The sequence below is a fragment of the Podarcis liolepis genome (genome assembly GCF_965112155.1).
Source record: "Podarcis liolepis genome assembly, chromosome: 7".
Lineage (NCBI taxonomy): Eukaryota > Metazoa > Chordata > Lepidosauria > Squamata > Lacertidae > Podarcis > Podarcis liolepis.
In genome coordinates this window covers 29661445-29687951 of record NC_139561.1, presented here as the reverse complement: position 1 = coordinate 29687951, position 26507 = coordinate 29661445, and the positions used below count along the sequence as shown (strand labels likewise).

General features: G+C 47.3%; 1 protein-coding gene across 2 annotated transcripts; it reads left to right on the top strand.

Moving 5' to 3' along the window:
* The first annotated feature begins 1124 nt into the window (after window positions 1-1124).
* Window positions 1125-25634, top strand: RNF207 (ring finger protein 207). Of its 2 annotated transcripts, none has more exons than XM_083513020.1 (18): window positions 1125-1955; window positions 3980-4170; window positions 6859-6988; window positions 8560-8704; window positions 9279-9360; window positions 10619-10694; window positions 11849-11974; window positions 12182-12228; window positions 13048-13120; window positions 13773-13841; window positions 14418-14486; window positions 15278-15399; window positions 20231-20423; window positions 21499-21684; window positions 21807-21858; window positions 23237-23354; window positions 23913-24005; window positions 24935-25634. In XM_083513020.1, exons 2-18 carry the CDS (start codon window positions 3980-3982, stop codon window positions 25149-25151), a joined length of 1989 nt encoding a protein of 662 aa, XP_083369146.1. In that variant the 5' UTR covers window positions 1125-1955; the 3' UTR covers window positions 25152-25634. The 2 variants fall into 2 exon arrangements, with proteins under 2 accessions (XP_083369146.1, XP_083369145.1); XM_083513019.1 differs by having other exon boundaries at window positions 1283-1999.
* Window positions 25635-26507: the final 873 nt, after the last annotated feature.

Sequence of the window (26507 nt, the reverse complement as noted above, 5' to 3'; positions counted from 1 at the left end):
CCTGGGGGCCGGATCCGGCCCAATTGCCTTCTAAATACGGCCCGTGGACGGTCCGGGAATCAGCATGTTTTTACATGAGTAGAATATGTCCTTTTATTTAAAATGCACCTCTGGGTTATTTGCGGGGCCTGCCTGGTGTTTTTACATGAGCAGAATGTGTGCTTTTATCTAAAATGCATCTCTGGGTTATTTGTGGGCAGTGGCGGAGCTTCATGCTCCGGCACCGGGGGAGGGGCAGAGAGCAGGCAGGGGCTTGCAGGGGCATGGTGCGTGTCCTGGGGGCGTGGCGCGCCACCTGTGGGGGTGTTGCTCCTAGCACAGGCGAGGGGGCAGCCACCATGGCATCCCACCGGGATCGCACTGCCGGGGGCGGTACGCTCCCCCCACACTCCTTTTCCTCCCACAGTGTATGTGGGGCATAGGAATTCGTTCCTTCCCCCCCCCAAAAAAAAAATATAGTCCAGCCCCCCACAAGGTCTGAGGGACAGTGGACCAGCCCCCTGCTGAAAAGGTTTGCTGACCCCTGTTCAAAACTGTTTACTGTAAATACATAAATGGTTATCTAGGCAGAACTCGCTAGGAGAAAATAAGATCCGGTGACTTGAAATGGGGGAGATTTACCTAACTTCCTCAAACAATCCACGAACTGAAACGCAGTTCTCCTTGGAATTTAACACTTTTCCAAATTTTGCAATGTGCTTCTCCAACTCTCAAATGTGTGTACAAAGATGCTTATATTAGGGGGTCGTGGTAAGCATGCCTTTAAAATTGCAAATATTGGTAAAATTGTTTGCAAGAAAAGTGTGCGTATTCAGCAGAAATCGATACAAAAATTGTGTATATCGGGAGAAACCAATTCTGACAGGTTTTCCCAAGGACCTGCGGGGCTGGGTGGGTTGGAAATTGCTGTGGAAATATTGCCAATGGATATGTGTAGATGTCATGGACTGAAGACTGGAATAAAGAAACATCTATTGTAAGCCTTCGCCAACCTGGTGACTTCCAGACGTCGAACTACAACTCCCAACAGCACCAGTGGCACTGATGGGACTTGTAGTTCAGCATCTGGAGGCATAGCTGTCAACCTTCCCTTTTTTGTGGGAAATTCCCTTATTCTAGCGCCGTTTCCCGCTGCTGTCCTGGATTGTTAGATATCCTGTAGTCTGTCCCCGGGACAGGTGAGGCTGCTGATCCCTTATTTTCAAATCTGAAAGTTGACAGCTATGTCTGGAGGGCACCTGCTTGGAGAAGGCTGATCTACCCATAACCAGTGACAGTGCATAGTGTCTACCTGTCTTACTCCTTTGAAATGGCCATTCAACTTGCTAATCCTCGTGGCCTCTGAAACACGGAGGGAGTTTGCTTTGTTTCCATCACATGGGCACTTGATCTGACCTTGAATGAACCTTGACAGCGGCGGCGAATGAGAGAGAAAAGATTTTGACGTGCTAGAGAAGGGAAGCAGACTGTCAGTCGATAGACATTTGCGCTTGCCTCTTCGTTATCCTGCCTTCCCAGAGCAACAATCCCAAGGGAGCTGGGGGAGCAGACAGTTTTCTAGCACTTCCCAGGAAATGGGATACAAGAGCCGATGAACTTTTTGCCTTTTCAAATTTGACACGCCGTCTTCTCCAAAGTACCCGCACTTACTGAGTTTCTGCAGAAGAATTTATGAAGTCCGTATTTGTTCTAACGCCATGGGTGCACACCTGAAATTTGCCTGCTATCTTTCAGAAGGAGGACTATTTTGCCATTGTCTCAGCAGCAATTCTTGTCCAGAAGGGCACGTTGTCCCTCAAGTCACTGCAATTCTAAACAGGTGGTAATTTGTCTTATACACTGGTCGACTGAAAGCTACAGCAATTTTGAACTGAAACAAGTGGGGAGGTGGAGGCAGCAAATCGATCACTGCAGAAGTGGGCAAAGTGGAGAAGACCGAAGGAAATCCGGAAAAGGTAAGATGTTTCTGCCCTCCACCCAAAAGAACAGCATGGCAGAGGTGAGATCATTTATAATTGTAATTATGACACCCACTCAACTGATGCAGGCCTGAATTCATAGGGCCGTTGCCAATGTCCTCAGACTAATTTGTGTCCATTAATTTTGGTGCATGGCTAAATTTCTGGATGGAATTCTCCAAACTTACAAAAATTCTAGGTAGGAAGGACTCATACAGGCTCTATGGCTGATAGAGTTTCCCTTAGATCTATTTATTCCTCAGTGTGAAGTTGCCATTCTGCCACGCGGTTGGGGAACAACTGACCTAGTAGGAAAGGAAGCGCTCTGGTATTTTCAATTTGCTTAATAGCATGCATCCAGAACATGATGAATCACTATCCACAAAGCCCTCAAGACTTTCCCCTAAAACAGCTGTTTCAGAATGAAATGAAGGGATTAGCATCCACTCTTGAAATATTACCCTTTCGCTGTCCATTCGTCCTTCACTGGTCTTCGCAGCCCATTAATCCATATTAATTGTAAAGCTTAAGACAAAGCAGATCATGGTTGTGTTTTCCTTACATGGGTGGTGGCGGAGGGGGGGGTGAACATGTATGTACAGTAATGTGTGAAAACTGCACACAAGTGTCAATATTGCCTCTATTTATACATGGAAGCCACAGTACAGTACATCCTGGCTCCCCAAATGTGTACTTGCAACTGGACAGAAGCAAAATTTTCACACATTGTTTGCACACTTTTGTTCTCTGTCTCTGTGGAGGAGAAAATCTTGAGGTGTGTGAATATGACATCTTCAACCAGGAATGCTGGTATCAATTCCACTGTATTTCTGGGTTCTACCAGCAGAGGTCACTGTAGAGCCAATGAAACCGTTGCAACCTAAAGATGAACTTGCCAAAGTACGGTATACCAAAACCCCAAACACCTTTCAGTATATTTTCTTCAGAAATTAAAATATGATTTCTGGTTCCCCAACCTTTTAAAGTTTTTGGAGAGAAAAAATGGGATAGCTGGAAGGTCTTTGGATTCTGTTTTGTGCAATGTGCTTAAATAGATAGCAATGTGCTTAAATAGTTTTTTCTTTTAAATCACTCTTTGATTACTAGAGTGGAAATATGTCTCAGTTGCTACCTCATTTCCTCTAGCCAGAAGCAAGCAATAGAAAGCCTTTACACGCACTTGTGATCCTTATAAATGTGTATGTAACTTGCTATAAATACACACAGTCTCTACTGGTCTTAGAGAATACAATATTTTAATAGTGCAGTGTCGATAGACAGTGGTGTGCTGCAAGAAAACACATAATGTGCTGTGAGAAAAAATGAAATTGTTAAAAGCACCTCTGAGCCCAAAGCACCCTAGCAGCACAGGATGCTGCCTGCCGTATCTCTGCATGAGCCACTGCTCTGGGATTGCTTCTTTTCAACCTGGGTGGATACCCAAATCAATGACTCCGGCACAAACACTAAGGATGGGCTCCTCTGAGGGCATGCAAGTGTTAAAATCACACACCCTAAAAGCAGAGAGGTTTATGAGTGGGCCTCCCATTCAGAAATAAAACTCACCTTGACTATCAATTGCTCCAGGGGGCAGGACCCAGACCAATGGATTCAACTTGCAAGAAAGGAGATCCGAAGTAAACATTAGGAAGGATTTTCTGGTGGTAATAGCTGTTCAGCTGTGGAACAGAACAGACTACTTCAGAAGGCAGTGGACTTCCCTCCACTAGAAATTTTTAAGCAGAGGTGTGTGGCCATCCATCAGGGTTTCTTTAAGCTGTGATTCCTGCATTGCAGGGGGTTAGACTAAATTCATTCAGATGTTTGGGAGAACCTTGACAGGCCAATGTTTAATTTGCAAAAGGGATGTGTAGGCTTTGAGCTCACACAGAGCTCTTCGCCTTTCTGCTTCCACAGGACTCTTTGCCTGTGCAATTCAAAAGGGCTGCTTCTTGTTCTGCGGCCTGTCACCCCTCTAGCCCTTCCAGTAACCTTCTCCTCTCTCGCCGCTACCCTTTCAGATGTCTGGTGGGATTTTCTCCCCCTTGGAGAACCTCTGCGACCTGGACAATGCCAACTGCCACCCGCTGGTGTGCTTCCTCTGCCATGAGCAGTACGAACACCCCTGCCTCCTCGACTGCTACCACAACTTCTGCGCCAGCTGCCTGCGGGGCCGCGCCATCGAGAGCCGCCTGACGTGCCCTCTTTGTGGGTAAGGAAGGGCCATCTTGCTCCCCTACAGTCCAGAGATATTTGGGCGATGGGATAAGCAGCCCTTTTTACCGATGGGTTATTGTACTTCTGCACTAGCCTGGTGCCAGTTTGGAGCCCTTTGTGTGCTGCAAGAAATGCTTGTACAGTAATTTGAGAAATGGGTTAAATAAGTAAAGGTTGGTGTGCTGTGAGCCCAAAGGTTCTATCCACAGAGGAGGCTGCCCACTGCATCTCTGCATGAGTCATTGCTCTGACCTTGCGTCCTTCCAACCAGTTTCCATCTGGATACTACAGATTTCCATCCAATCAGCAGGATATGGGCATCTTTGGGAGAAACATGCAAGATGGGCACAGCCTGCAGGTTTTGTAGGGCCCCTGGGAAGACCCCTCTAGAGCACCCCCTCCATTTGTGTGTCTGCCTCTTCCTCACCCCTATCATCACCAGCTGCTCTCCTCTTCCTTGCTTGCGAAGGAGAGACCCAGTGAGCAAGCCGGTCGTTGCATCTACTGCTTTGCATTGTCTATATTTTAGAAACCTGCTGCTAATTCTCTCGTTTTATGCTGCTGTGAAAATCTGTTTTATTACACGTTTATTATTATTGCAATGGTATTTCTACAATTGCCTTGATGTTTATGTTGCATAGTACAGTATTATGTTATGTAGTGACATTGGTACTGTCATGTTGAATGCTTACTGGGACTGGTAGGGCAGAAAGCCAGGAGTCCAACAGTAGGTGGCGCAATAGCCAAAGACAGGAATAAGTTGAGCCCAGTGACAGATAGAGCTAGCTCATTGTATGTACCGGAGTAGGCAACCTAAGGGCCCAATCACCTTCTCAATCTGCCCGTTGACGGTCCGGGAATCAGTGTGTTCTTACATGAGTAGAATGTGCCCTTTTATTTAAAATGCATCTTTGGGTTATTTGTGGGGCATAGGAATTCATTCATTCCCCCCCCCCAAAAAAAATATAGTCCGGCCCTCCACAAGGTCTGAGGGACGGTGGACCGGCCCACGACTGAAAAGGTTGCTGACCCCTGGTATGTACCTTTTGTCCTTATCCTCCTCTCTGTTGAGTTCTACAAGGGCAGAACTGTGGCATGTACAAATTTGCAGTACTGTGCTAGAACTTTAGGGTTTTGTAACCCTGGGGCAACAAATCACCCTTTAAAAAAGCATCAAGCTTCCTTGTGGTTTGGAAAGCAGCAGGAGATGCACTGAAAAGTGTGGGGTGAACAAATGATCAACGGGGGGAAAATGTATGAATACGGCACAAGCAAATGCACACCGGACAAATGTTCCCTGTGTCATCTCCCGGCAAATAAATCAGAACGGGTGCTCAATAAACATCATCCAACCTCCGTGCCAACTTTGCACAAGCAAACCAGAACATTGGCTGAATAAACATATCTTGTGGAGGGGCCCTAGTAAATCTCTCACTAGTGTGAGCCAGGAATAGAGTTTGGGAATTAGCGGAAGAGGAATGAGGCATTGACTTCCTAAAAAGGGAAGCCGTGACCAGGCTAATGCCTGGCCTTTGTCTTCAGTTGTAAGACACCCATATCAGGTTTGACCGTAGCTGCCAAAGGAATCCAAGGCTTTGTGATTAACCGCCAGGGACAGAAACTGGGAAATAGGAGGGGGTTATTAGGGTCCTCTTCAACATTAAGAAGAGCCCCATTTCCCCACTTTCGGGGTGAGCAGTGTCAGTTTGTCTGTTTCCCCCCTGCCTCCTCCCCCCCACCACTGGAAACCAGGGTGCAAATCCACACTTCTCTCTCCTCTGCGCCTCTGAAACATGAAGCCTCCCATCACACAATGAGCTTCAGGTGTGAACAGCTGCTGAGCTGAATGTCTCCCCTTTTAGCTCCAGCGGAATGCAGTTCGGCAGCAGGAAGGGGGGAAAGAGAGAGAGAGAGAAAGCATGCCTTGGCCAAATCAGGCAAAGGCGTGCAACAGGTGGGGGAGACAAATGCAACCCACCCATTATCTTTTTGTAAAACACTCCAACAATCAAGCCATGTCTACATGTTATGAAATAAATAAAAATAAAATAAAAATAGTTAAAGCTTGTTCATTTACACACCTGGTTTTCCTGTCCATAAGGAAATCGATCTTATTATACCTGTTTGCTGAGAAGCAAGTTTCATTGTGTTCCATGGGGATTATTTCCACCCACTTAGCTCTGAGGGCTCATCCAAAGGGCCCTTCTTCTTGTGCATTCGTGACGAGTTACTCTCAGGGTGCTTTTGGAACAGTCCTACGTGATCAACACCTGCATATATTTTTGGGACAGTCACACCGCTTCATTTCCAATCAGTGCATAACCCATAACTTCCTGCTAAAGTCCTATAATGTTAAATACAACAAATATTCTGGGGGTTTTGCTTCTTTGCCTCCCTCTGGGTGGCAGTAATGCGGTAGCACTGGGAAGCACTGCAGAGCAGAATAAATCCACCACGGATGCAACATTATTCTGTCATTAACTTTTTAGCGGTGATTCCTGCATTGCGGTGGGTTGGAATAGATGACCCTTGGAATCCCTTCCAACTTTACAGTTCTGTGTTGCAGAAAGTGCCCAGGACAATAAAGCACCATATCTCAACATCCTTGCATGAGTCTTCCTGTATTATTTTGACATCGTCCTTCCCAGGGCTTCCTCTTTCTCCCTGTGTCTTCCTTCTGCAGCCACCAGTCCATTGTCAGGGGGAATGGCCTCCCTCCAGAAGACCGGCTCCTGAAGTTCCTGGTGGACAGCTCTGGCGATTGTGAGGAGGAAGTCCAGTGTGCAAATTGTGACCTGCAGAGTACAAAGCAGGTAAGCAGAGAGGGCAGCAAAGAAGGCCTTTGAAGGTCAAGACCAGTGTGTGGGATTCAGCCAGAACTAGGAATGGGCAAATCTGCCCGTTTCATTTTCTTTCCATTTCTAGTTTTCTCCAGTCTTTGTTTAGTCTTCCACATTTCCACACCAGTGTGCCATTTTTTTTTTAAAAAAATATATTATCTTGAAAATTCATCAGCTTTTTAGTGTGCATTTCTTCTAATTGCCTGTAAGCAATTCTGCATACTATTGTTGAATGGTTTCTTTAAATGTAAAGGTTCATCATTGTTCCACCCAATATGTATGTCTTTAAGGGGCCAGAGCAAGGGCCAGAGCAAATAACAAGACCCAGTCTTACAGCTGTGAAACATAGCAGGTGCTGCTGAGTTGTGTTAATCAAGCTGTGTCAGCAATTGGGTGTAGTATATAAGGAGCAGCACCTAGCTCTCCCATCACCCTGGGGGATGGGTTGGTGGTTGGGTCTGGTTTGTTGTTGTATAGTGTATAAGGAGTTTTTGTTTTTGTTATTAAAACCTTGTTTAAGTTATTTTTGAGTCCCTTTTTAATGCATGGTCTCCACAGCAAGCTCTCTGCAGTGCTACTAAACTGCAAATAGCCAACAACTATAAACATTTTTTTGCAAGGCCATTCTCCCAAATATAATGCATTTTTGTATGTTAATCTCACTTAATATATGCATTTTAAACATACCGCTCAACTGTCCTACTAAGCAGGACATCCTGGAATTACAGAAGCCATCCTGGCTTCTGATTGGATCCTGGGTTGCCCCATTTTGGCTTCCATGAGAGCCTGGCCCCAAAAGACACACATCTCAATTTTCCTCTGCGGCATCTTGGAGGGTATGTTTTAATGCACACTTTCCCCTAGTCCAAGTATTTCTGTACTTGCTTCTTAGCTGGAGAACTGCATTGTGAAATTCAGAGAAGTGGGAATTTGAAAGGAGATCTTTGTTTTTGTCCGAAGGTGCAAGTTAGGTAAAGGTAAAGGGACCCCTGACCATTAGGTCCAGTCATGCCTGACTCTGGGGTTGCAGTACTCGTCTCGCTTTATTGGCCGAGGGAGCCGGCGTACAGCTTCCGGGTCATGTGGACAGCATGACTAAGCCACTTCTGGCGAACCAGAGCAGCGCACGGAAACACCCTTTACCTTCCCGCTGGAGTGGTACCTATTTATCTACTTGCACTTTGATGTGCTTTTGAACTGCTAGGTTGGCAGGAGCAGGGACCGAGCAACGGGAGCTCACCCCATCACGGGGATTCAAACCACCGACCTTCTGATCGGCAAGTCCTAGGCTCAGTGGTTTAACCCACAGCGCCACCCGTGCAAGTTAGTTAGGCTCAAATGGAATTTCTCCAGCCTTTTCATGAGAAGCAGTCAAAAACTGTCAAACTGCTGTTTTAAAAATCGCCTGTGTTGCAATCTATGCTGCGGTGCACATCCTGGGGCACCCACTGTTGCCACTGAATAAAATGTTCTGCCAGTGTGTGGTGGTGGCGGCCCAGGCATGCCAACCAGAGCTTTGCCCTCTAACCCCATACCTCCCCTAGGACTTGGACGCCATGTATTTTTGCAATACCTGCCACCAGCCTCTCTGCTCCAAGTGCCGCGAGGAGACCCATAAAGCCAGAATGTTCTCCCGTCACGAGATCGTCTCCCTGACCAAGCGTATCAAAGACATCCACAAGAAATGTTGTAAGTGTCTTTCCCATAGCCTTCCTTAACTCACTGGAAACCAAATTTTAGGAGAAACGATCGAGGGAGTTGGGTTTGCTTAGCCAAGAGAAGACTGAGAGGGGATAGGGTAGTTTTTTCTTCAAATATCTAAGGTCCATTACATGGAAGATGGAGCAAGCTTGTTTTCTGCTGCTTCTTCAAAATCAATTTGTTGAATCAACAAATTGATTCAAATTACAGGGAAGGATATTCTGAATAAACATTAAGAACTTTTCGATAGAGCTGTTTCTATTTACAGGGCATGTCATAGAATTAAAGAATTGTCCAGCTGGAAGGGACCCTGAGAGTTATTTATTAGCTCAGCTTCCATTAATTGTAACTGGTGGTCTCCCATCCAATTTGAAACCACACCAGATCCTGCTTAGCTTCACAAACATACCAGCAGTTTTATTGCTACACCACTAGGAGGTGGTTCAATAGGGCTGTTTGATAGTAGAATGTACTCCCTCAGAAGATGGTGGAGGTTTTTTCTTTTTTGTCTATTTCTTTTTTATTATTTCAAGCTTAAAAGTGACACCTGTGTCTCTTTCAGCACTTCACGAGGAACTCTACATCATGTTCTCAACAGAGAAAAAGTCCATGCTCTGCATCAACTGCTTTCGGGACATGCCCGTGTGAGTTGCTGTTATTTCATATCTACATCACGAGCTATCGATGGGCATGGCTTTTTGCAGGAGACAGGAAGAGAGGTCCCTGCTCCGAGGTGGAGTTTAGCATCTAGAGGGGTTCTCCAGATATTTTGAACTGCAATTCCCATCAGCCTAAGCCAGGCTGCCAAAGTTTGGTGTAAAGACTGATAGCAGGGAGAGAACAGAGAAAGGACAAAGCAGTAAATGACAAAATATGCTGTAATGCAGATTTAAATTTCAGTGCATCTGGGGAGAAGTTGAAGACTTCATGGACCAGGGTGGGGGTGTTGAAGAAGTGAAAAGAGGGAAATGGCACCACATTCAGGATCTAGGAGGGTATTCCAGGCATCAGAGGATGCAAAACAGGTGGTACAATAGCCTGAGAGAATGGAAAACCCAGGAAATATCTTCTTAAGGCTGCCTCCAGACTTTTGTTGCTGCTTTCTGGGGAGTGCAGTTCATTCACATACTGGCAAATTCAGGCTGCACAGCTACAGTTGATCAGGAGCACTTGTGTAACCAACCCACTTCCCCAAGAGACTGTGATTTTTTCCAGTAAGCGATAGGAAAATGGGAAGGGTGGGACAAGAACTACCTTTGACACAAGATCATGGAACCTCCCTGCAAACATATCAGGATAAATGCACAATTAGCAGGTCATCTGGAAGCACGCTTAATGTTGTTGGGTTGGTTTTGTTTTAAGACAAAGTAAAAAAAGGGGGAGAGAAAAAGCATTTCGGGGAAAACAAACTGAGATAATGGAATTGCTAAATGAATATTATGATATTTTTTTTAAAAAAACCAAGATCAAAAGAGTTGCCCGCTGAACCCTAATGGGTTTGATACACACATCTGCAAAGGAAGCATTGCTGCATTTATATAACGTGCACAATGAGCCAGTGGAACTCCTTGCCACAGGATATGCTTTTTTGAAAGAAAGAAAGAAAGAAAGAAAGAAAGAAAGAAAGAAAGAAAGAAAGAAAGCGGTCATGTTGTGGATGACAAAGATTTAATATTCCTTAATATTGGAAGCTTCCTTAAATAGCAAGTTTTGGTCCATTTAGCTCAGTGTTGTCGACACTGACTGGTAGCAGCTGTCCAAGAATACAGACTGGGGACATATCCAGAACTTCTGGAGCTGGGGAATGAACCCGGGGCCTTCTGCATGCAAAACAAGATACTCCACCGCTGAGCCACAGCGCTTCCCCTCTGATATCGCCTTCTCTGGTCTTTCCTCCTCCAGGGAGAGTCGAGCGCATTGCATCGATATTGAGACTGCGTATATGCAGGGCTGTGAGAAGCTAGACCAGGCCGTGATGGTGGGTATAAAACTGAAGAGGTTTCACTGCTGGGGGGGGGGGCTGTGGCTGGGAGACGCTTTATCTTAATGCAACCTAGGCAGAGGCATCTGGTCAGGGTTATTCCCAGATCATCTTGGAGCAGGCCCAACTTCCCTGTTTTTTGACGATGGCAGCCTTCACCTGATGATTTAGATTACAACTCCCATCCACCCCACTGTGCTTGCTGGGACTGATGGGAATCGTGGTCCATCGTTTCTGGAAGGCTGTGGATTTGGGAACTGATACAGTTGTGTGAGGGACACGGGTGGTGCTGTGGGTTAAACCACAGAGCCTAGGACTTGCCAATCAGAAGGTCGGCAGTTCGAATCCCCGCGACGGGGTGAGCTCCCGTTGCTCTGTCCCTGCTCCTGCCAACCTAGCAGTTCGAAAGCACGTCAAAGTGCAAGTAGATAAATAGGGACCGCTCCAGCGGGAAGGTTTCCGTGCGCTGCTCTAGTTCACCAGAAGTGGCTTAGTCATGCTGGCCACATGACCCGGAAGCTGTACGCCGGCTCCCTCGGCCAATAAAGCGAGATGAGCGCTGCAACCCCAGAGTCGGTCACGACTGGACCTAATGGTCAGGGGTCCCTTTACCTTTACCTTTACTTACAGTTGTGTGAATGCTTTTCCTGGCTAGGAGACTTAAGGCATCTGTTTTGTGAATGGGCTCCAGGTTGAGATTTGGGTGAAGGAGCTCTGAATAACAGAATGTACATCTGGTAACCTTTGATGTAAGTTGATTTTTAAAGGGGGAGGGTAGAATCAGCCTTTGCCAACCTGGTGCCCCCCAGATGCTTTGTGCTACAACTTCCACCCTCTGTGCTAGCTGGGGCCGACGGGGGCCTGGTAGGACCCAAAACAATGGATTCAAATGACGGGACAGACTGTCAGAAGGCGGTGGACTCTCCTTCATTGGAGATATTTAAGCAGATATTTAAGCAGAGGTTGAGCAGCTATTGTCGGGGATTCTTGAGCTGTGATTCCTGCATTGCAGGGAGTTGGACTAGAGGGGTTCTTTTCCGATGCTGCAATTCTATGATTCTTAATCTTGCCCTTTCCGTGGGGTCTGCTCTGCTCCCCTACTGTTAACGCCTGCGGTTTTCAACACTCGCCTTTTCTGCCCTGCGACTCAGGCTGTGAAAGAGCTCCAGACATCCACCAGGGAGGCGATAGTGCTCCTCAAAGCCATGATCGAGGAGGTCCGCAACAGTGCAGACGAGGAGGAGACATCTATAAACTCGCTCTTCAGCAGCATGCAGGTGAATTACGGCCGGGAAGGGTCACTTGCAGCCTTGGTGCTTGAGTCTGCCTGCAGGGGGCACTCTCTGAGGCAGCAACCTACCCCCTAGAAGCCCAGTTGTGGTGGAAGGAGGGAGGCTGCCTAGCGCTTGAGGTGAGGAACAGTCCATCTCTCTCTCTCTCTCTCTCTCTCTCTCTCTCTCTCTCTCTCTCTCTCTTTTCTGCAGGAGAAATTGGCAGAGCGGAAGAAGATGCTTTTGAAAGTCGTTCAGAGGTAAAAGTGGTCCCATGCTCAAACTCCTTGCTACATGTCTTGTCTGGTTTTTTCCCCGTTGGCAGAAAAGATGCAGCAGTGCCTTGGGGCTTTTCCAAACAAAACTTTAGCATAGTGACAAAAACCCACACAGACCTTGCTCATGTGTTGTGAAGGATTTATTCAGGACAGATAAAAAGAAAGGACTTCTTCATGCAGCATGTAGTTAAGCTTTGGAACTCCCTCCCACAGGAGGCTGACCTCTGTGAGAACAGGACTTGACAGGCCTTTGGCTTGATCCAGCAGGGCTCTTTTTATGGAGGTCTATTGTCACAGCGGGATGCGGGTGGCGCTGTGGTCTAAACCACTGAGCCTAGGACTTGCCGATCAGAAGATCGGCAGTTTGAATCCCCGCGACGGGGTGAACTCCCGTTGCTCGGTCCCAGCTCCTGCCAACCTAGCAGTTCAAAAGCATGAAGTGCAAGTAGATAAATAGGTACCGCTCCGGCAGGAAGGTAAACGGCATTTCCTCGCCAGAAAGTGGCTTAGTCATGCTGACCACATGACCCGGAAGCTGTACACTGGCTCCCTCGGCCAGTAAAGCGAGATGAGTGCCGCAACCCCAGAGTCGGCCACGACTGGACCTAATGGTCAGGGGTCCCTTTACCTTTAATTAAAACGTATGGAAGTTTCTCTGGCTGCCTCAGATGCATTTTAAATATCATCAGCTAGCACACTTCAGGTTCATTCCCACCTCTCTAACTGTGGAGCTCTCTCATTTTGTGCATAAGCAGCCTTATAATAGGATCATTATTTTATTTTATGTTTTGTCATTTACAGCCAGTATGAAGAAAAGGAAAAAGCTTTCAAAGAACAGCTAGCACACTTGGCATCTTTGCTGCCCACCCTACAGGTAAAGCACCTGAGTCGGGAGGGTGGCCATTTCTCCCCCCACCCTCAAAAAAGGAAGGCTCTCTGCGCTTTAACAGTAATGTGTCAGGCAAGAATTCAACAGGCACAGGCACCATATCTCAGCCCTGCTTACCTCACAGGGTGCTTGTGAGGACAAAATGATGGGTGCTTCCTTGAGCTTGAGGTGGGGAGGGTGCAAATTTGAGTAAACAAACAAAAATACACCCATTCTGAACGGCAGAGGTGAAGACGAGAATCCCACTTTCTATATTTGCATTGCATTATATTTATAGTGCACCCTGTCCTTCAAGGTCAGGTAAGGTACCATCACCCTCGTTTCCTAAAATTATATGTCAAGTTTTGCCAGAGTTTGGAGGCACTTGGAAGTCTCATGAGATAAAACGTAGAATGGCAGGTTGTGGTTGGACTGACACCGAAATTGAGTGAGGTTTAGGTCTTCATGGAAGCCAAGCAGTCTAAGGTGAGGGAGCCCTGTCTCCCCACCCCAGAGGGGAGGAGGCATATATAGCCTACTCAGTGGTGAGAGAAACACCCTTTGCACATGCTCAGAGGCCCTCTCAGTGCCTCTGCTCCAAGTACTCATAGTTTTGGTATTTGCACAGGTGTCATGTTTCCTTTCCTCTCCTCTTCAGGTCCACCTGGTGACGTGCTCTGCTTTCCTCAGCTCTGCAAACAAGGCTGAATTCCTTGATTTAGGCTATGTAAGTCATCACCCCAAATTCAAATAACACCCCCTTATTACAGCTGCCTCTGTGGGTACTCAGATGAGGCGCAAAGCCCTTCTTGTGAGTTTCCAGGGCAAGAAAAGTACTTTGCAGATGCTCAGAAGCACCTGATGGTTATGAATCTTTGTACTTCCATCAAGAAAAAGAGGATAGAGCCCTGCCCCAAGGAGTTTACAAACCAAACTTTGACACAGGGAAGACAAGGAAGAAAATGGTAGCTTGGGGATCAGGGGAGAAGAAGGTACATTTAATTCAGCTGTGCAGACACAGCAACAGCAGAGTTTGGGGGCTCAGGGATTATGTCAAGGACTCTGGTGTTTTGAGAGCAGTTAGAAAGAAAGAAGTAGCTAAAGAGATCATAGAACTGTAGAGTTGGAAGGGGCCGCATCTAGCCCAGCCTCCTGCAATGCAAAAATCACAGCTAAAGAATCCCTGACAGATGACAGGTGGTTCTTGTTCTTGACCAGAAACAGTCACGGGACAGGGACTTCCTTCACAACGGAGGGCGGCATTTTATAGAACTGACCAAATCATCCTCAATTCCATTTTCAGCAACTGATGGAGAGGCTGCAAAAAATCGTCAAGCTGCCCCATCGACTGAGGCCCTCCCAGACGAGCAAGGTACATGTTTCTGCTCTTCCCTCCTGAGCCAACCCAGCAACTCCAGGCACCCAGAGAGCATTTGAGCAAATGTTCACCCACCTTTCCCTCTGGGGTCATGCCTGTTTCACCTATCAGTTCTCCATGGGAAGGTCATCTGGCAAGCCAGACATAGTCTGTGCCATGAGGTCTAACGGCACACCTGTAAAGCCAAATTTGGGTGTTTGCTTTAACTCCAGGTTCTGTACCTGAGGCTTTCCAGAGTTTTGTGGGAGACAAAGATGAGGCTGCCTAGACACCATAGGTGTGTCTTCACAGACAAGACCCTCTCCTGGATTGCACCCCCTTTCCACAAGCCTCTGAGAGTGAAATAACTATCAAAAGGGCCCCTCTGCCAAATGCAGACTATAGAAGGATTGCAAGGAAGGAGGCACATCTTTGAGATATTTCTGAGTCATGTAGCTCTAAACCAATGTGAGCACCTTGAATTGGGCCTGGCAACCAACTGGCAAGCAGTGCAGTTGTTTTTAAACAGGGGTTATATTGAGATCCAAACAGAACCTTAGCCAGTAATCTGACCACTGCATTTTGGACCACTTGAAGTTTCCGTGTCGCCTTCAAGGGCAGCCCCAAGTAGAGTGCATTGCAGTAATCCAATCTGGAAGTTGCCAGAGCATGGACTACGGTGGCCTCGTGTTTACCTTGACACGTAGTCCTGTCCAGACAGTCCTCTTATATCCACGTGCAGGAGAAGGCTTGCAACCCTGGGTGCTTTCAGAATGACGACCCGTCTTAATTGGTTTCCCTTCCAGATCAACACGGAATACAGAGCTGAGTTTGCCCACTGCCTGGAGCCCTTGCTGCTTCTAGCGCCCCGTCGCTCCGTGGTGGTGAATGGAGCGGGCATCGGACCTGGGATGAGCAACAGTAACATGTAAGCTGCTCCCGAGCCCTGCTTCATCTGTGGCAACCTTCCCCAGATGTTTCGGACTACGAGTCCCATCATCCAGTGCCAGCAAACACAGGCAATGGCTGATGGGAGTTGTAGTCCAAAACTCCCGGAGGACACAACGTTGGGGAAGGGGGATCTGTGAGGAGGGAAATGCAGTGAAGTATTTTAAAACAAAGGTGGATTATGCAAAGCTGAATACGGGTTGGAGAGATTTTGAAGCCCAAATTTCTCTTGCCTGCCTTTGAGCTGGGTACCAGGCACCCTTGGAGACAAAAAGAGCTGTCCTGATTAGCAAGCAGATCAGATGGGCTGGCAGTGCCAGTTCCAGGAAGCCAAGCTGGCTGGTTGGGAGGCTGTTGTGTCAGAGAGTCCCAGTGCAGCTGGCACCTGGTCGAACATAGGAAAGTGAAGAACACTGTTTCTGTTTCTTTGGGATGTGGAGCAAGGAAACTAGCATTTAGATGCAAATTTACCTACTGACTTCTCACTTTGTGAAACAATACTACCTTCAAAATTTGCCCTCCTTTGAATTTTGCCGTTCTCCAGCAGAGGCATTACAAGTATGCATTAAAATGCACATATTTGTAAAAATAACATGCAAAAATGCATTATATTAGGGGAAACTGCTCTGCAAACATTGCAGAGAAGCATGTGCATATAAGGAGAAATTTGCACCAAAGTGCTGATGAATTTTTTTGAGGACTTTTTTTTTTTTTTTTTTAGTAAACTGATGTGGAAATGTAGAAAACCAAAAAATTAGAAAGATGAGAAACTAAGAGAAACTGAAACGGACGTATTTGCCCATCTAGTGCAGACTTGCTTGAAAATACCGTATTTTTCGCTCTATAAGACGCACCAGACCACAAGACGCACCTAGTTTTTGGAGGAGGAAAACAAGAAAAAAAATATTCTTAATCTCAGAAGCCAGAACAGCAAGAGGGATCACTGCACAGTGAAAGCAGCAATCCCTCTTGCTGTTCTGGCTTCTGGGATAGCTGCGCAGCCTGCATTCGCTCCATAAGACACACACACATTTCCCCTTACTTTTTAGGAGGGAAAAAGTGAGTCTTATAGAGCAAAAAATACGGTAATCCTTTCTGTTCTGGCAAACGATTTCATTTGCTTGCCTTACACACACACTGCATCTCCAAACGTTGCTGAATGCATTTGGAGTTGGTGTAGCTCTTCTGCAACCAGCTGCACTGCAAAATCAAACTTTTTAGTAAGAATATTCTTAGGCGGGGTGGGTGGGGATAAGCTAATACATTTATTGTGGCTTTCATCGAAGGGATTCCATAAGCATGTTCGCTTCACTGCAGCCTTGTTTCTGCTGCAAGAGACTTAAACTGTTACACCTCTGTCAGCTTAAAAAAAGAAGAAAAGAAAGGAAACGTTTTGGTCAGTTAACATAACTGAAGGCAAATAAGTGACCTCCATCTTTGCATGTTCGTGCATTTGGAGTCCTGGTCCTTGCTGTGCAAACAAGCATTTGAGGGCTGCTAGTTTGGGAGGGGGGGGAATGGGAGACTGGTGTGACAGCCATAGCCAACAGTCTGTTTGCACCATACAGCAGCCTCCAGGCAGGAACAGTCTACCTGAGTGATAAGAATTTTGGAATTCCAGCAGTTAAACTACGGAACTCTCTCCCACTGGAGGCAGTGATGGCCACCAACTTGGGTACCTTTACAAGAGGATTTGGCAAACAAATTCATGGAGGAGATGGGCTAGTGATGGCTACTGGCCAGGTGGGCTCTGCCCTGAACAAAAGTTGCTGGAAGCCCCAGGAGGGGAGAGTGCTGCTCTTGTGTTCGGATCCTGCTTGCTGGTTTCCTACAGGCATCTGATTGGCCACTGTGAGAACAGGATGCTGGACTAGATGGGCCATGGTCCTCATCCAGCAGGGCTTTTCCTTAAGTTCTTATCTGCAACATAGTAAAGGTAAAGGGACCCCTGACCATTAGGTCCAGTCGTGGCCGACTCTGGGGTTGCGGCGCTCATCTCCCTTTACTGGCCGAGGGAGCCGGCGTACAGCTTCTGGGTCGTGGGCAGCATGACTAAGCCGCTTCTGGCGAACCAGAGCATCGCACGGAAACGATGTTTACCTTCCAGCTGGAGCGGTACCTATTTATCTACTTGCACTTTGACGTGCTTTCGAACTGCTAGGTTGGCAGGAGCAGGGACCGAGCAACAGGAGCTCACCCCATCGCGGGGTTCTGAACCGCCGACCTTCTGATCGGCAAGTCCTAGGCTCAGTGGTTTAACCCACCCCACCACTGATTCCTGGAATGGGGCAAGTGGTGTCAGCTGAGGAGCCTCCCCCAGGTATCAAAACATCCTATTACAACTACAGTACTTGGGTCTGGAATGGCTGAGAGCCCTAGAAAACAGCAACACCCCGATGCGCCTTGCTTTTGGCGCTCAGCTAGCGTGCCTGTTGCCTTTGTCTGCCTGACCACCTTCATGCCCCGACCTACTTGAGAAGCAGATGGCAAACCCAGTGGATCCTTGCACACATCCCAGCCTGCCTGGCTAGCAGTTTGCCCATCCCTATTTTTATCAGAATTTCAGAGAACTCTGCAAAGCACATTTCCCTGGCACTGGATATATTTAGGACCATTGACATCACAGGCCCCTCTGCTCTGGTGCAGCTGATTGCTGTGCAGGCAGGGACGGCCCTCTCCCAAAGCACTGGGGGCAAAGTGATGGGTTGGGCCGGGGGTCTTCAGGATCCCCTTTCCCTCCAAAGGGAAACTGAGGCTGAGAGCATTGGACTGGGAGTGCCAAGTGCCCGGCTGAGGGGAAAGGCCAAGCGGAATCTGCAGGGAGTCCCCATCTGCCGGTCTGGATGAACCTTCTGATCCGTAAGTGGCGATCTGAGCATCTGTCTTGGCTGCGGGATGAGTCAGTGGGAAGGACTGTCAGGCTGCAGCCGGGCTCTTTTTAATTTGGTTGTGGGTGGAGGGTTTGTTACATCACAATTAATTGGCAGATAGTCCTTTACTGGTGTAGATGGACCAGTCTTTGACTCATGACGCTTCCAGGTAAGTGTGTGTGTGTGTGTGTGTGTGTGTGTGTGTGTGTGTGTGTGTTGAGTATGTGTGTGATAATGATTAATTTCATTTATAGATTGCTCTCTGTGCAGCCTATCAAAGCCATTTTGCAATCCAATAAAAACATACACGAAATACATTGCATATTTAAAAACAGCTTTAAAATCACTGCATGTCTTTCTTTCTTTCTTTCTTTCTTTTTTTAAAAAAGGTCAACACAGTAACATATATGAAAAACAATTTCAAATCCAATACTGCGATATTGCAAAGGGGCTGCTGAGATACCGCAAAGGGTGTTGCTTCACAGTGGTGTTTATTATGGGATGCATGCACATTTTCCCAAGTGTCAAAACACCGTTGGCATCAAAAAGCCAGTTTGTATTGCTCACTGACTCGACCCATTTAACCCAGATTTACATTTTCTTGGAAAAATTACTGTTTGCCAGTGACCCGCTTGTGATATCTGCCGGCTTGTTTGCTATATGAAACCCCTGTCTGGAACCAGCCTTGGTCATCGGCAATAGCTTCCTTTTGTTTTTAACTCCCATCAGATTTTCCTTGGAAAAAATAACTCTGGATTAACTGGTGGTGGTGGTGGGATTTGGGCTGGGATTTTGACAATGACGTCGTGTGGCTACTGCCCAAAACTGACATGTGTGCAGACTATCCATCCTACAACAGGCGACATAATCAAAGCTTATAAAATAACGCGTGGCCTGGAGGAAGTGAATGGAGGAAAGTTTTCCTCTCTCTCTTATAACCTTAGGAACTTGTGGACACCCCAATGAAGCTGAATGCTAGAAGATGCAGGACAGATAAAAGGAAGTCCTAATTCACAGCACAGAACTAAACTGTGGAACTCCCTCCCACAGGGGGCCACCAACTTAGATGGCTGTAAGAGAGGATTAGACAAATTCATGGAGGAGGCGGCTATCAGTAGCTACTAGCCATGATGGCTATGCTCTGACTTCATGGTCAGAGGCAGTAATGCTTCTGAATACCAGTTGCTAGAAGCCACAAGATGGGAAAGTGCTCTTGGGCTTGGGTCCTGCTTGCTGGTTTCTTGCAAGCATCTGGTTGGCCACTATGTGAACAGGATGCTGGACCAGATGGGCCATCGGCCTGAAACAAAAAGGCTCTTCTTACAGCCTTACGATATGCTGCAATAATCTTTATTGTCATTGTCCCATACAGAACAACGAAATTGAAAAAAAATCTACATAAGACATTCAAAAAGCAACAAGCCTGCTATCCCTGCTATCCCAGCCTGGTTAGCCCCCTAAAAACTCTGACACCCCGTAATTAAATACAACATACTCCCATAAAGACTCCTTACATTGCGTTTAAAACCAAAATCGCATTTGGATAGAAACTGTTTCTCAGACGGCTAGTCCTAGTCTTTATAACCCTGTACCTTCTTCCAGAAGGCAGAAGCTGAAAGAGATCATTTCCAAGGTGTGCACCATCCTGCACTATCTCTGCAGCTTTCTTATGGCACCTAGAAGCATAGATTTGATCCAAGGTGGGAAGAGTGCACCCAATTATTCTCTCCGCAGTCTTTACAACCCTGGACAGGGTTGTTTTTTCCCTTACAACACACACCTGCTGCAGAAGCAGCCTTGCCACATCTTCCAACGCACTTTGTTCCCCCTTAAGCAACACACCTGATGATGAGTGCTGAGATCCAAAGCCATTCCCTTCTGGAGCCTCTCGCTTAGGGACTCCTCCTCTCTTCAGCTGGCTCCCTCTTCTTCTTCCTCCAGGATGTCCGGAGGTCCCTGCTCCAAGACCCTTCTTGTGTCTGGCTGCCCCTCTACCTGCGAAAAGATGTCCCTGGCAGGCTCCCTGGTCCGGAAGCCCACCATGCACCGGTACATAAGCACCAAGGTGCTCCTGGCTGAAGGTGGAGAGACACCCTTCACCGAGCATTGCCGCAACTACGAGAATATGTATCGGGTAAGGATGGCGGGGCAAGGGAGAGGATGGTGATGGTGATGGTGGGCACCTGGTGATAGTGGGCACCTTGCCCTGGGCATCTGCAGGAGCAAGCCAGCACCGCTGCTGGAGATGCTGCTCAGCCTTGCAACAGAGCAGGTCAAGATGAATCAGCAGGCCCAGCCAATGAATGCATTTGTGCACGCACACACACACAGACACACACGTGTGAATGCAAAATAAGAAGTCAGGAGCATTATAGCCTGACCACTATAGTCCATGCTTTGGTGACCTCGAGGCTAGATTACTGCAATGTGCTCTATATGGGGCTGCCTTTGGGTCTGGTTTGGAAGCTTCGGCTGCTGCAGAACGCAGTGGCCAGATTGCTGATGGGAGCTTCTGGCTGAGAACATGGGGCACCAGCTGTGCCTGCCCATCTACTACTGGGCCAGGTTCAAGGTCCTTGTGTTAATTAACAAAGCCCTGAACAACTTAGGTCCAGGGTGCTTCAGGGAATGCCTGAACCCTTATATCCCCAGCTTGATCACTGAGATCATTTGCAAGAGTATTGTTGGTTGTTCCTCGAGTTGGTGAGGCTCCTTTGACCACAACAAGGAACTGAGCCTTTAGAGCCATCAACCCTGTCCTGTGGAACATTCTGTCACTAGATTCAGATTCTGTGCCAACTTTTAAATGCCTGTTGAAAACTTTTCTGTTCCGCCAAGCCTATGCAGGCACTTAAGAATGCATTCTTCCGCAATTATTATTAATTAAATTTGTATACCTCTCTTCACTGGTATTAATGAAAGCGAACATTAAAAGGATAAAAAGCCAAAAACAAACATCAGTTGCTGATGTTTGTTTTTAGCTTTTAATGTTTGCTTTCAGGTTTAGTATTGTTGCAAACATCTCATATATGTTTTCTGATATAGCGGTATAGAAATATTTTTTACAAATAAAAAAATAGTAAGTCATAAATCCCCGCCCCTTCCCCCGGTTTGGCAAAAAGGAAGTTTTCAGCATTCTCTTGCTGATCCTTCCGCCTCGTCAACTGGAGCCTTTCAAACTTGCTTCCTTTCCCCCCGTGTTGCTGCAGACCCTTCAAATAGAGATTCAGAACTTGAAGGATCAGGTGCAGGAGCTGCACCGCGACCTCACCAAGCACCATTCCCTCATCAAGACGGAGATCATGAGCGAGATTCTGCAGAAGTCGCTGCAGATGGACGTACAGATTGCTTCGGAGTATTCCTCTGTGGAGATGATGCGGAGCGTGTTTGAAGAGGTACGCTGACTTTCTCAGGCTGCAGAGTCCTGCAGCAACTATGCAGTCACAGTACACACACATGCACAAAATCCCCCCGCTTGAGGAGCATGTGCTGATAACTCGGACTTTGTGTTTTGCAGACCTGGGAAGAAACCTATCAGCGAGTGGCAAATGAGCAAGAGATTTATGAAGGTGAGCACAGTATGAACTTCTCTGAAGCCATCCAACCCCACCGATCAGTGGTAGCTGGTAACCTTTTTGACTTGGTAGGGCTGCAGTATTATACCTTGCTGTAGGTATAATAAGGACTTGTATAGCTCTTATGTAGGAAGGTGTGCCATTGCACATGTGCAGAGTGCCATTGTTTCTTCCACTCTGAAATAAAAACCATTGATTATTACTCTGTACATCTATGGACGGGAAAAGAACTTCCATGTAAGAAGGCCAAGTACACTTTTCAGAAAAGATTTGATTCCATGCCTCTTGTTTAGAAATGTAGCCATATCGCATAAGGTTTTGAATTTGTGTATGGAGAACCACAAGCTTAACTTGAGTCAACAGTGTGATGCAGCCGCAAAAAAAAAAAAAAAGCTAATGCAAGTCTAGGCTGTATTGACAGAAGTATAAGGTAAAGGGACCCCTGACCATTAGGTCCAGTCGTGACCCACTCTGGGGTTGTGGTGCTCATCTCGCTTTATTGGCCGAGGGAGCCGGCGTACAGCTTCCGGGTCATGTGGCCAGCATGACTAAGCCGCTTCTGGTGAACCAGAGCAGTGCACGGAAACGCCGTTTACCTTCCCGCCGGAGCGGTACCTATTTATCTATTTGCACTTTGATGTGCTTTCGAACTGCTAGGTTGGCAGGAGCAGGGACCGAGCAACAGGAGCTCACCCCGTCACGGGGATTCGAACTGCCGACCTTCTGATCGGAAGTCCTAGGCTCTTTGGTTTAACCCACAGCGCCACCCGTGTCTAGATAAAGGGAAGTAATAGTAGTGCTCTATTGGTCAGACCACACCAGGAGTCCTGCATCCAGTTCTGGGCCTCACAGTTTAAGAAGCATATTTACGAACTGGAAGGTGGGCAAAGGAGGGCAACCAAGACCAAACCTTGTGAGGAACAGCTGACTAAGTTGGGTATGTTTAGCCGGGAGAGCGACAGGAGATATGATAGCCATCTTCAAATAGATGAATGGTTGTCACATGGAAGATGGAGCCAGCTTGTTTTCTGCTGCCCCAGAGGACAGGACTCAAACCAATGGATTCTAGTGACAACAAAGGAGGTGCCAAATAAACATCAGGAAGGACTTTCTGACAGTAAGAGCCATTTGACAGTGGAACGGACTCCCCCAGAAGGTGGTGGACTCTAGGCTTTTAAGCAGAGGTTGGATGGCCATCTGTCAAGAGATTCTTTAGCTGTGATTCCTGCACTGCAAGGGGTTGGTCTACATGACCCTTTGGGAGTCCCTTCCAACTCTACAATTCTATGATTCTGTGTACCTATGCTTATTGTGTGAAAGGGCCAATCCTTTGGGCTTGGCTGACTTAACGCCAGACTTCCTTCTCGTGCAGCACAGCTCCATGATCTGTTGCAGCTCAAGCAGGAGAACAGCTACCTGACAACCATCACCAAGCAGATCGCCCCTTATGTCCACTCCATCGCCAAAGTAAAGGAGCGGCTGGAGCCCAGGTGAGGAAGCCGAGAGCCCGGTCCACTGCGGCTTTCCTGCTCCGCTCCCAGATCCTGCACAAGTTTGTCTTCAAAAACCTCCACTGCCTTATCTCCAGAGGGGAGGATCGGAACCAATAGATTCAAGTGACAAGGAATTAAACATTAATTTGATTAAACATTAGGAAGCCATTCAGCAGTGACAGGGACAACCTTGGAAGGTGGTGGAATCTCCTTCACTGGAAGTTTGAAAAGCAGAGGTTGGATGGCCATCTGCCAGGGGTGCTTGAGCTGCGATATCTGCATTGCGGCTGGTTGGCATAGATGACTTGGCCCCTGAATTGTAAATCCCCATTGTGCTTCATAAAACACCCATAGCTAAAGGAATATGTAGTCTGGCAGAGGGATGCTCAAGCCTTGTGACTCTGTGAGGGAGGAGGGACCCTCTGTCCTCCAGAAATCTCTTTTGCTCCAACCCTGTCAAGGTGTATGGCTTTAATCAGCAGGTATTTGTGGTACATCTCTTGAGTCAGCTTCCCCCATGCCAAAGCCCCCAACTCAGCCCAAATATCCCTTCAGGTTACAGGACACAAAGGAGGAGAGGAATGGCCAGCCAGAGAGCTTGCTGAAAATATACGATGAGAGCCCAGAGGCTGCTGACGTCCAGCACAGGTATCTGATCCATTTCATGTAGCAAAGAAATTTGGTTCTATGTTGATGCCACAATACTATAGGAGCAAAAAGGTGAAGATTCAATCTGTTGTTTTCCAAGTGGCCACTCCTCAGGGGATGCAGATTAACTAAGTGACCTGGTCAGTCAGCCATCAGTGATCGCTTGGGAGGGAAAATACTTGATCTAAGAGGCTGGTTTCAAAGGGAAGCACTAACAGTTTCATGATTCAGTGTTAAAGAGACAAATTCATGGAGGAGAGGGCTATCAAGGGCTACTAGTCACGATGGTCATGCTTTGCCTCCACAGCTGGAGGCAGCAATGCTTCTGAATACCAGTTGCTAGAAGCCACAGGAGGGGAGAGGGCTCTTAGACTCAGATCCCGCTTGCAGGATTCCCACTGGGGCACCTGGTTGGTGACCGTGAAAACAGGATGCTGGACTGGATGGGCCATTGGTCTAGACCAGGCTTCCTCAAACTTGGCCCTCCATATGTTTTTGGCCTACAACTCCCATGATCCCTAGCTAGCAGGACCAGTGGTCAGGGATGATGGGAATTGTAGTCTCAAAACATCTGGAGGACCAAGTTTGAGGAAGCCTGGTCTAGACTCTAGCAAACTCTTCTTCTAAACTTCTTATGAACCTGCTGGGCAGACTAAAGGCTGCCTTGTCCAGAATCCTATGTCCAGTAACATCCATCCAGATGCTTCTGCAAATTCTACAAGCTGGTTCCCCAGAAACTGGTAGACTGCGCAAGAACAGACAGGTTCCATTAAGCTATCAGAGCTACTAGCCTTCGATAGGGCTATCCTCCAGCAGTTTACTTAAGTTAAAAAAAGCTTGGCATTTATTTAGTGATAGAAAAGCTAGGGCTTGTTATGATTTCCTAGACCATTCCTTCCACCCACTGTTATTTTTCTCTTCTATCTGAGGCCTGATTTGTGCAGCGGCCTTGAGGAACGAGAAGGAGCCTCGGAGCCCAAAGCAGAAAGCCAGATTCTCAGCCCAACTGCAGAGGACTCCCTGCTGAAATCGAAAGAATATTACAGGAGCAAGCAGAAAGGCCGACCTGAGAGTCCCCCGCAGCTGCCAGGACCTCGCAAGTCAGTCAAGGAGGCGGATCAGGAAACAGAGCTTCTCCTGTGCTGAACCTGCACTGAACAAAAATGTTCATGTATGGCATAGCAGACTCTTTTCAGTGTGGTGTGTGTTCAGAAAACCATATATATTCTGCACTAAAATAATCCTGATTCTGCAATCCCTAAACCATGCAAAACAGAAGGATTTATTTTGTATTATTCTGCAGGGCTTCTTTGTTGTTGGAACTTCCGGAGCACAGCAAGGTGCGGGCTTGTTAAGAAACAATGGAGGGTGCAGCAGCGGAAATCTTAATTCTTCCAGCTTCTGCCAAGTATTGCCTGTGTTCTTTCAGCTGTGCCTCCCACATCAATGTCTAGACAGGCACTGGCTTCTCAAACAGCTCCAAACCGAGAGAGTGAGTCTGGGCTTCTCTGAGAAAAGCAAAATCCTCCTATGACTACCAAGTGTGTGGGTTTTCTGCACCTGCCTGGAACGGCAGGTTTTTCTTATTTTACCATGCAACTGAGAGGCATAAAATGTTGTTATGCAAAACCAGCATCTCCTATTATTCAGCTACACCCTTAAAAGCCAGTTCTCTAGATACAGCCATTTCCACTAGTACACTAGAGGTTGGGGCATCCTCGGATCCCGAGAAAAATTCAGCAGTTCTTCTGTATGGCTTAAAGTACCTGTGTGCAGAAGAGGCCTGCCCACTGTGTCTCTCTGCCTGACCCCCCGTTTTGGCCTTGCTTATTTCCTGTGAGCCTCTCCTGGGGTCCAGCAATCTTGCCATGTCTCCTGAGCAGATGTGGGGACCCGCCTGCTGTTGCTGAACTACAGTTCCCATCAGCCCAAGGAAACACAGCCCTTGGCCAGCGTGCATGGAGTTGTAGTTCAGAAACCTCTAGAGAGCCCCCAGCTGTTCTGGGACAATGTGGTTAAATGATCCAAACCCTCCAGAGCAGAATTACCTTCAGAGGAGCTCACCTGTTGCACCTCTGCAGCAGCCAGATGTGGGCTGGCCTCCTTCCAAGAAGGTAACTCGCTCTCTGAAACAGGGACCTCCAAATGCTGCTGGACTCCCCACTCACATAGTCATCCCTGATGTGTGTCCAAGTTTAATTCGGGGGTGGAGGACATTCCTCTTATATTGCAAGGCCAGGAAACACTCACTTAGATGCAAACATTTTCCTTGCCTTTAACGCTTATGGATTTCATTAAGCAACCTTCACAAAATGCATCCTATATGCTCGGTATGATAATTAAGGATGTGTATTTGTGCTATTAGAATTGGGGTGCGTGTGGAAAAAAACATACCTGTTTTCCGTTTGAAGACAGATGGCCCTGATGCCGTTCCTATTGGCATGATGGCTAGGGCTGATGGGAATTGGGAGTCCAACATCTGGAGGGCTGCAGGTTCCCAAC

Bases quoted from the DNA above. Each gene is read 5' to 3' on its own strand.
- RNF207 (XM_083513019.1), top strand. From the start codon at position 1,961: ATGTTTCTGCCCTCCACCCAAAAGAACAGCATGGCAGAG. The intron at 4,171-6,858 runs GTAAGGAAGGGC...TTCCTTCTGCAG, and splicing joins CTGACGTGCCCTCTTTGTGG to CCACCAGTCCATTGTCAGGG. The intron at 13,121-13,772 runs GTAAAGCACCTG...TCTCCTCTTCAG, and splicing joins CTTTGCTGCCCACCCTACAG to GTCCACCTGGTGACGTGCTC.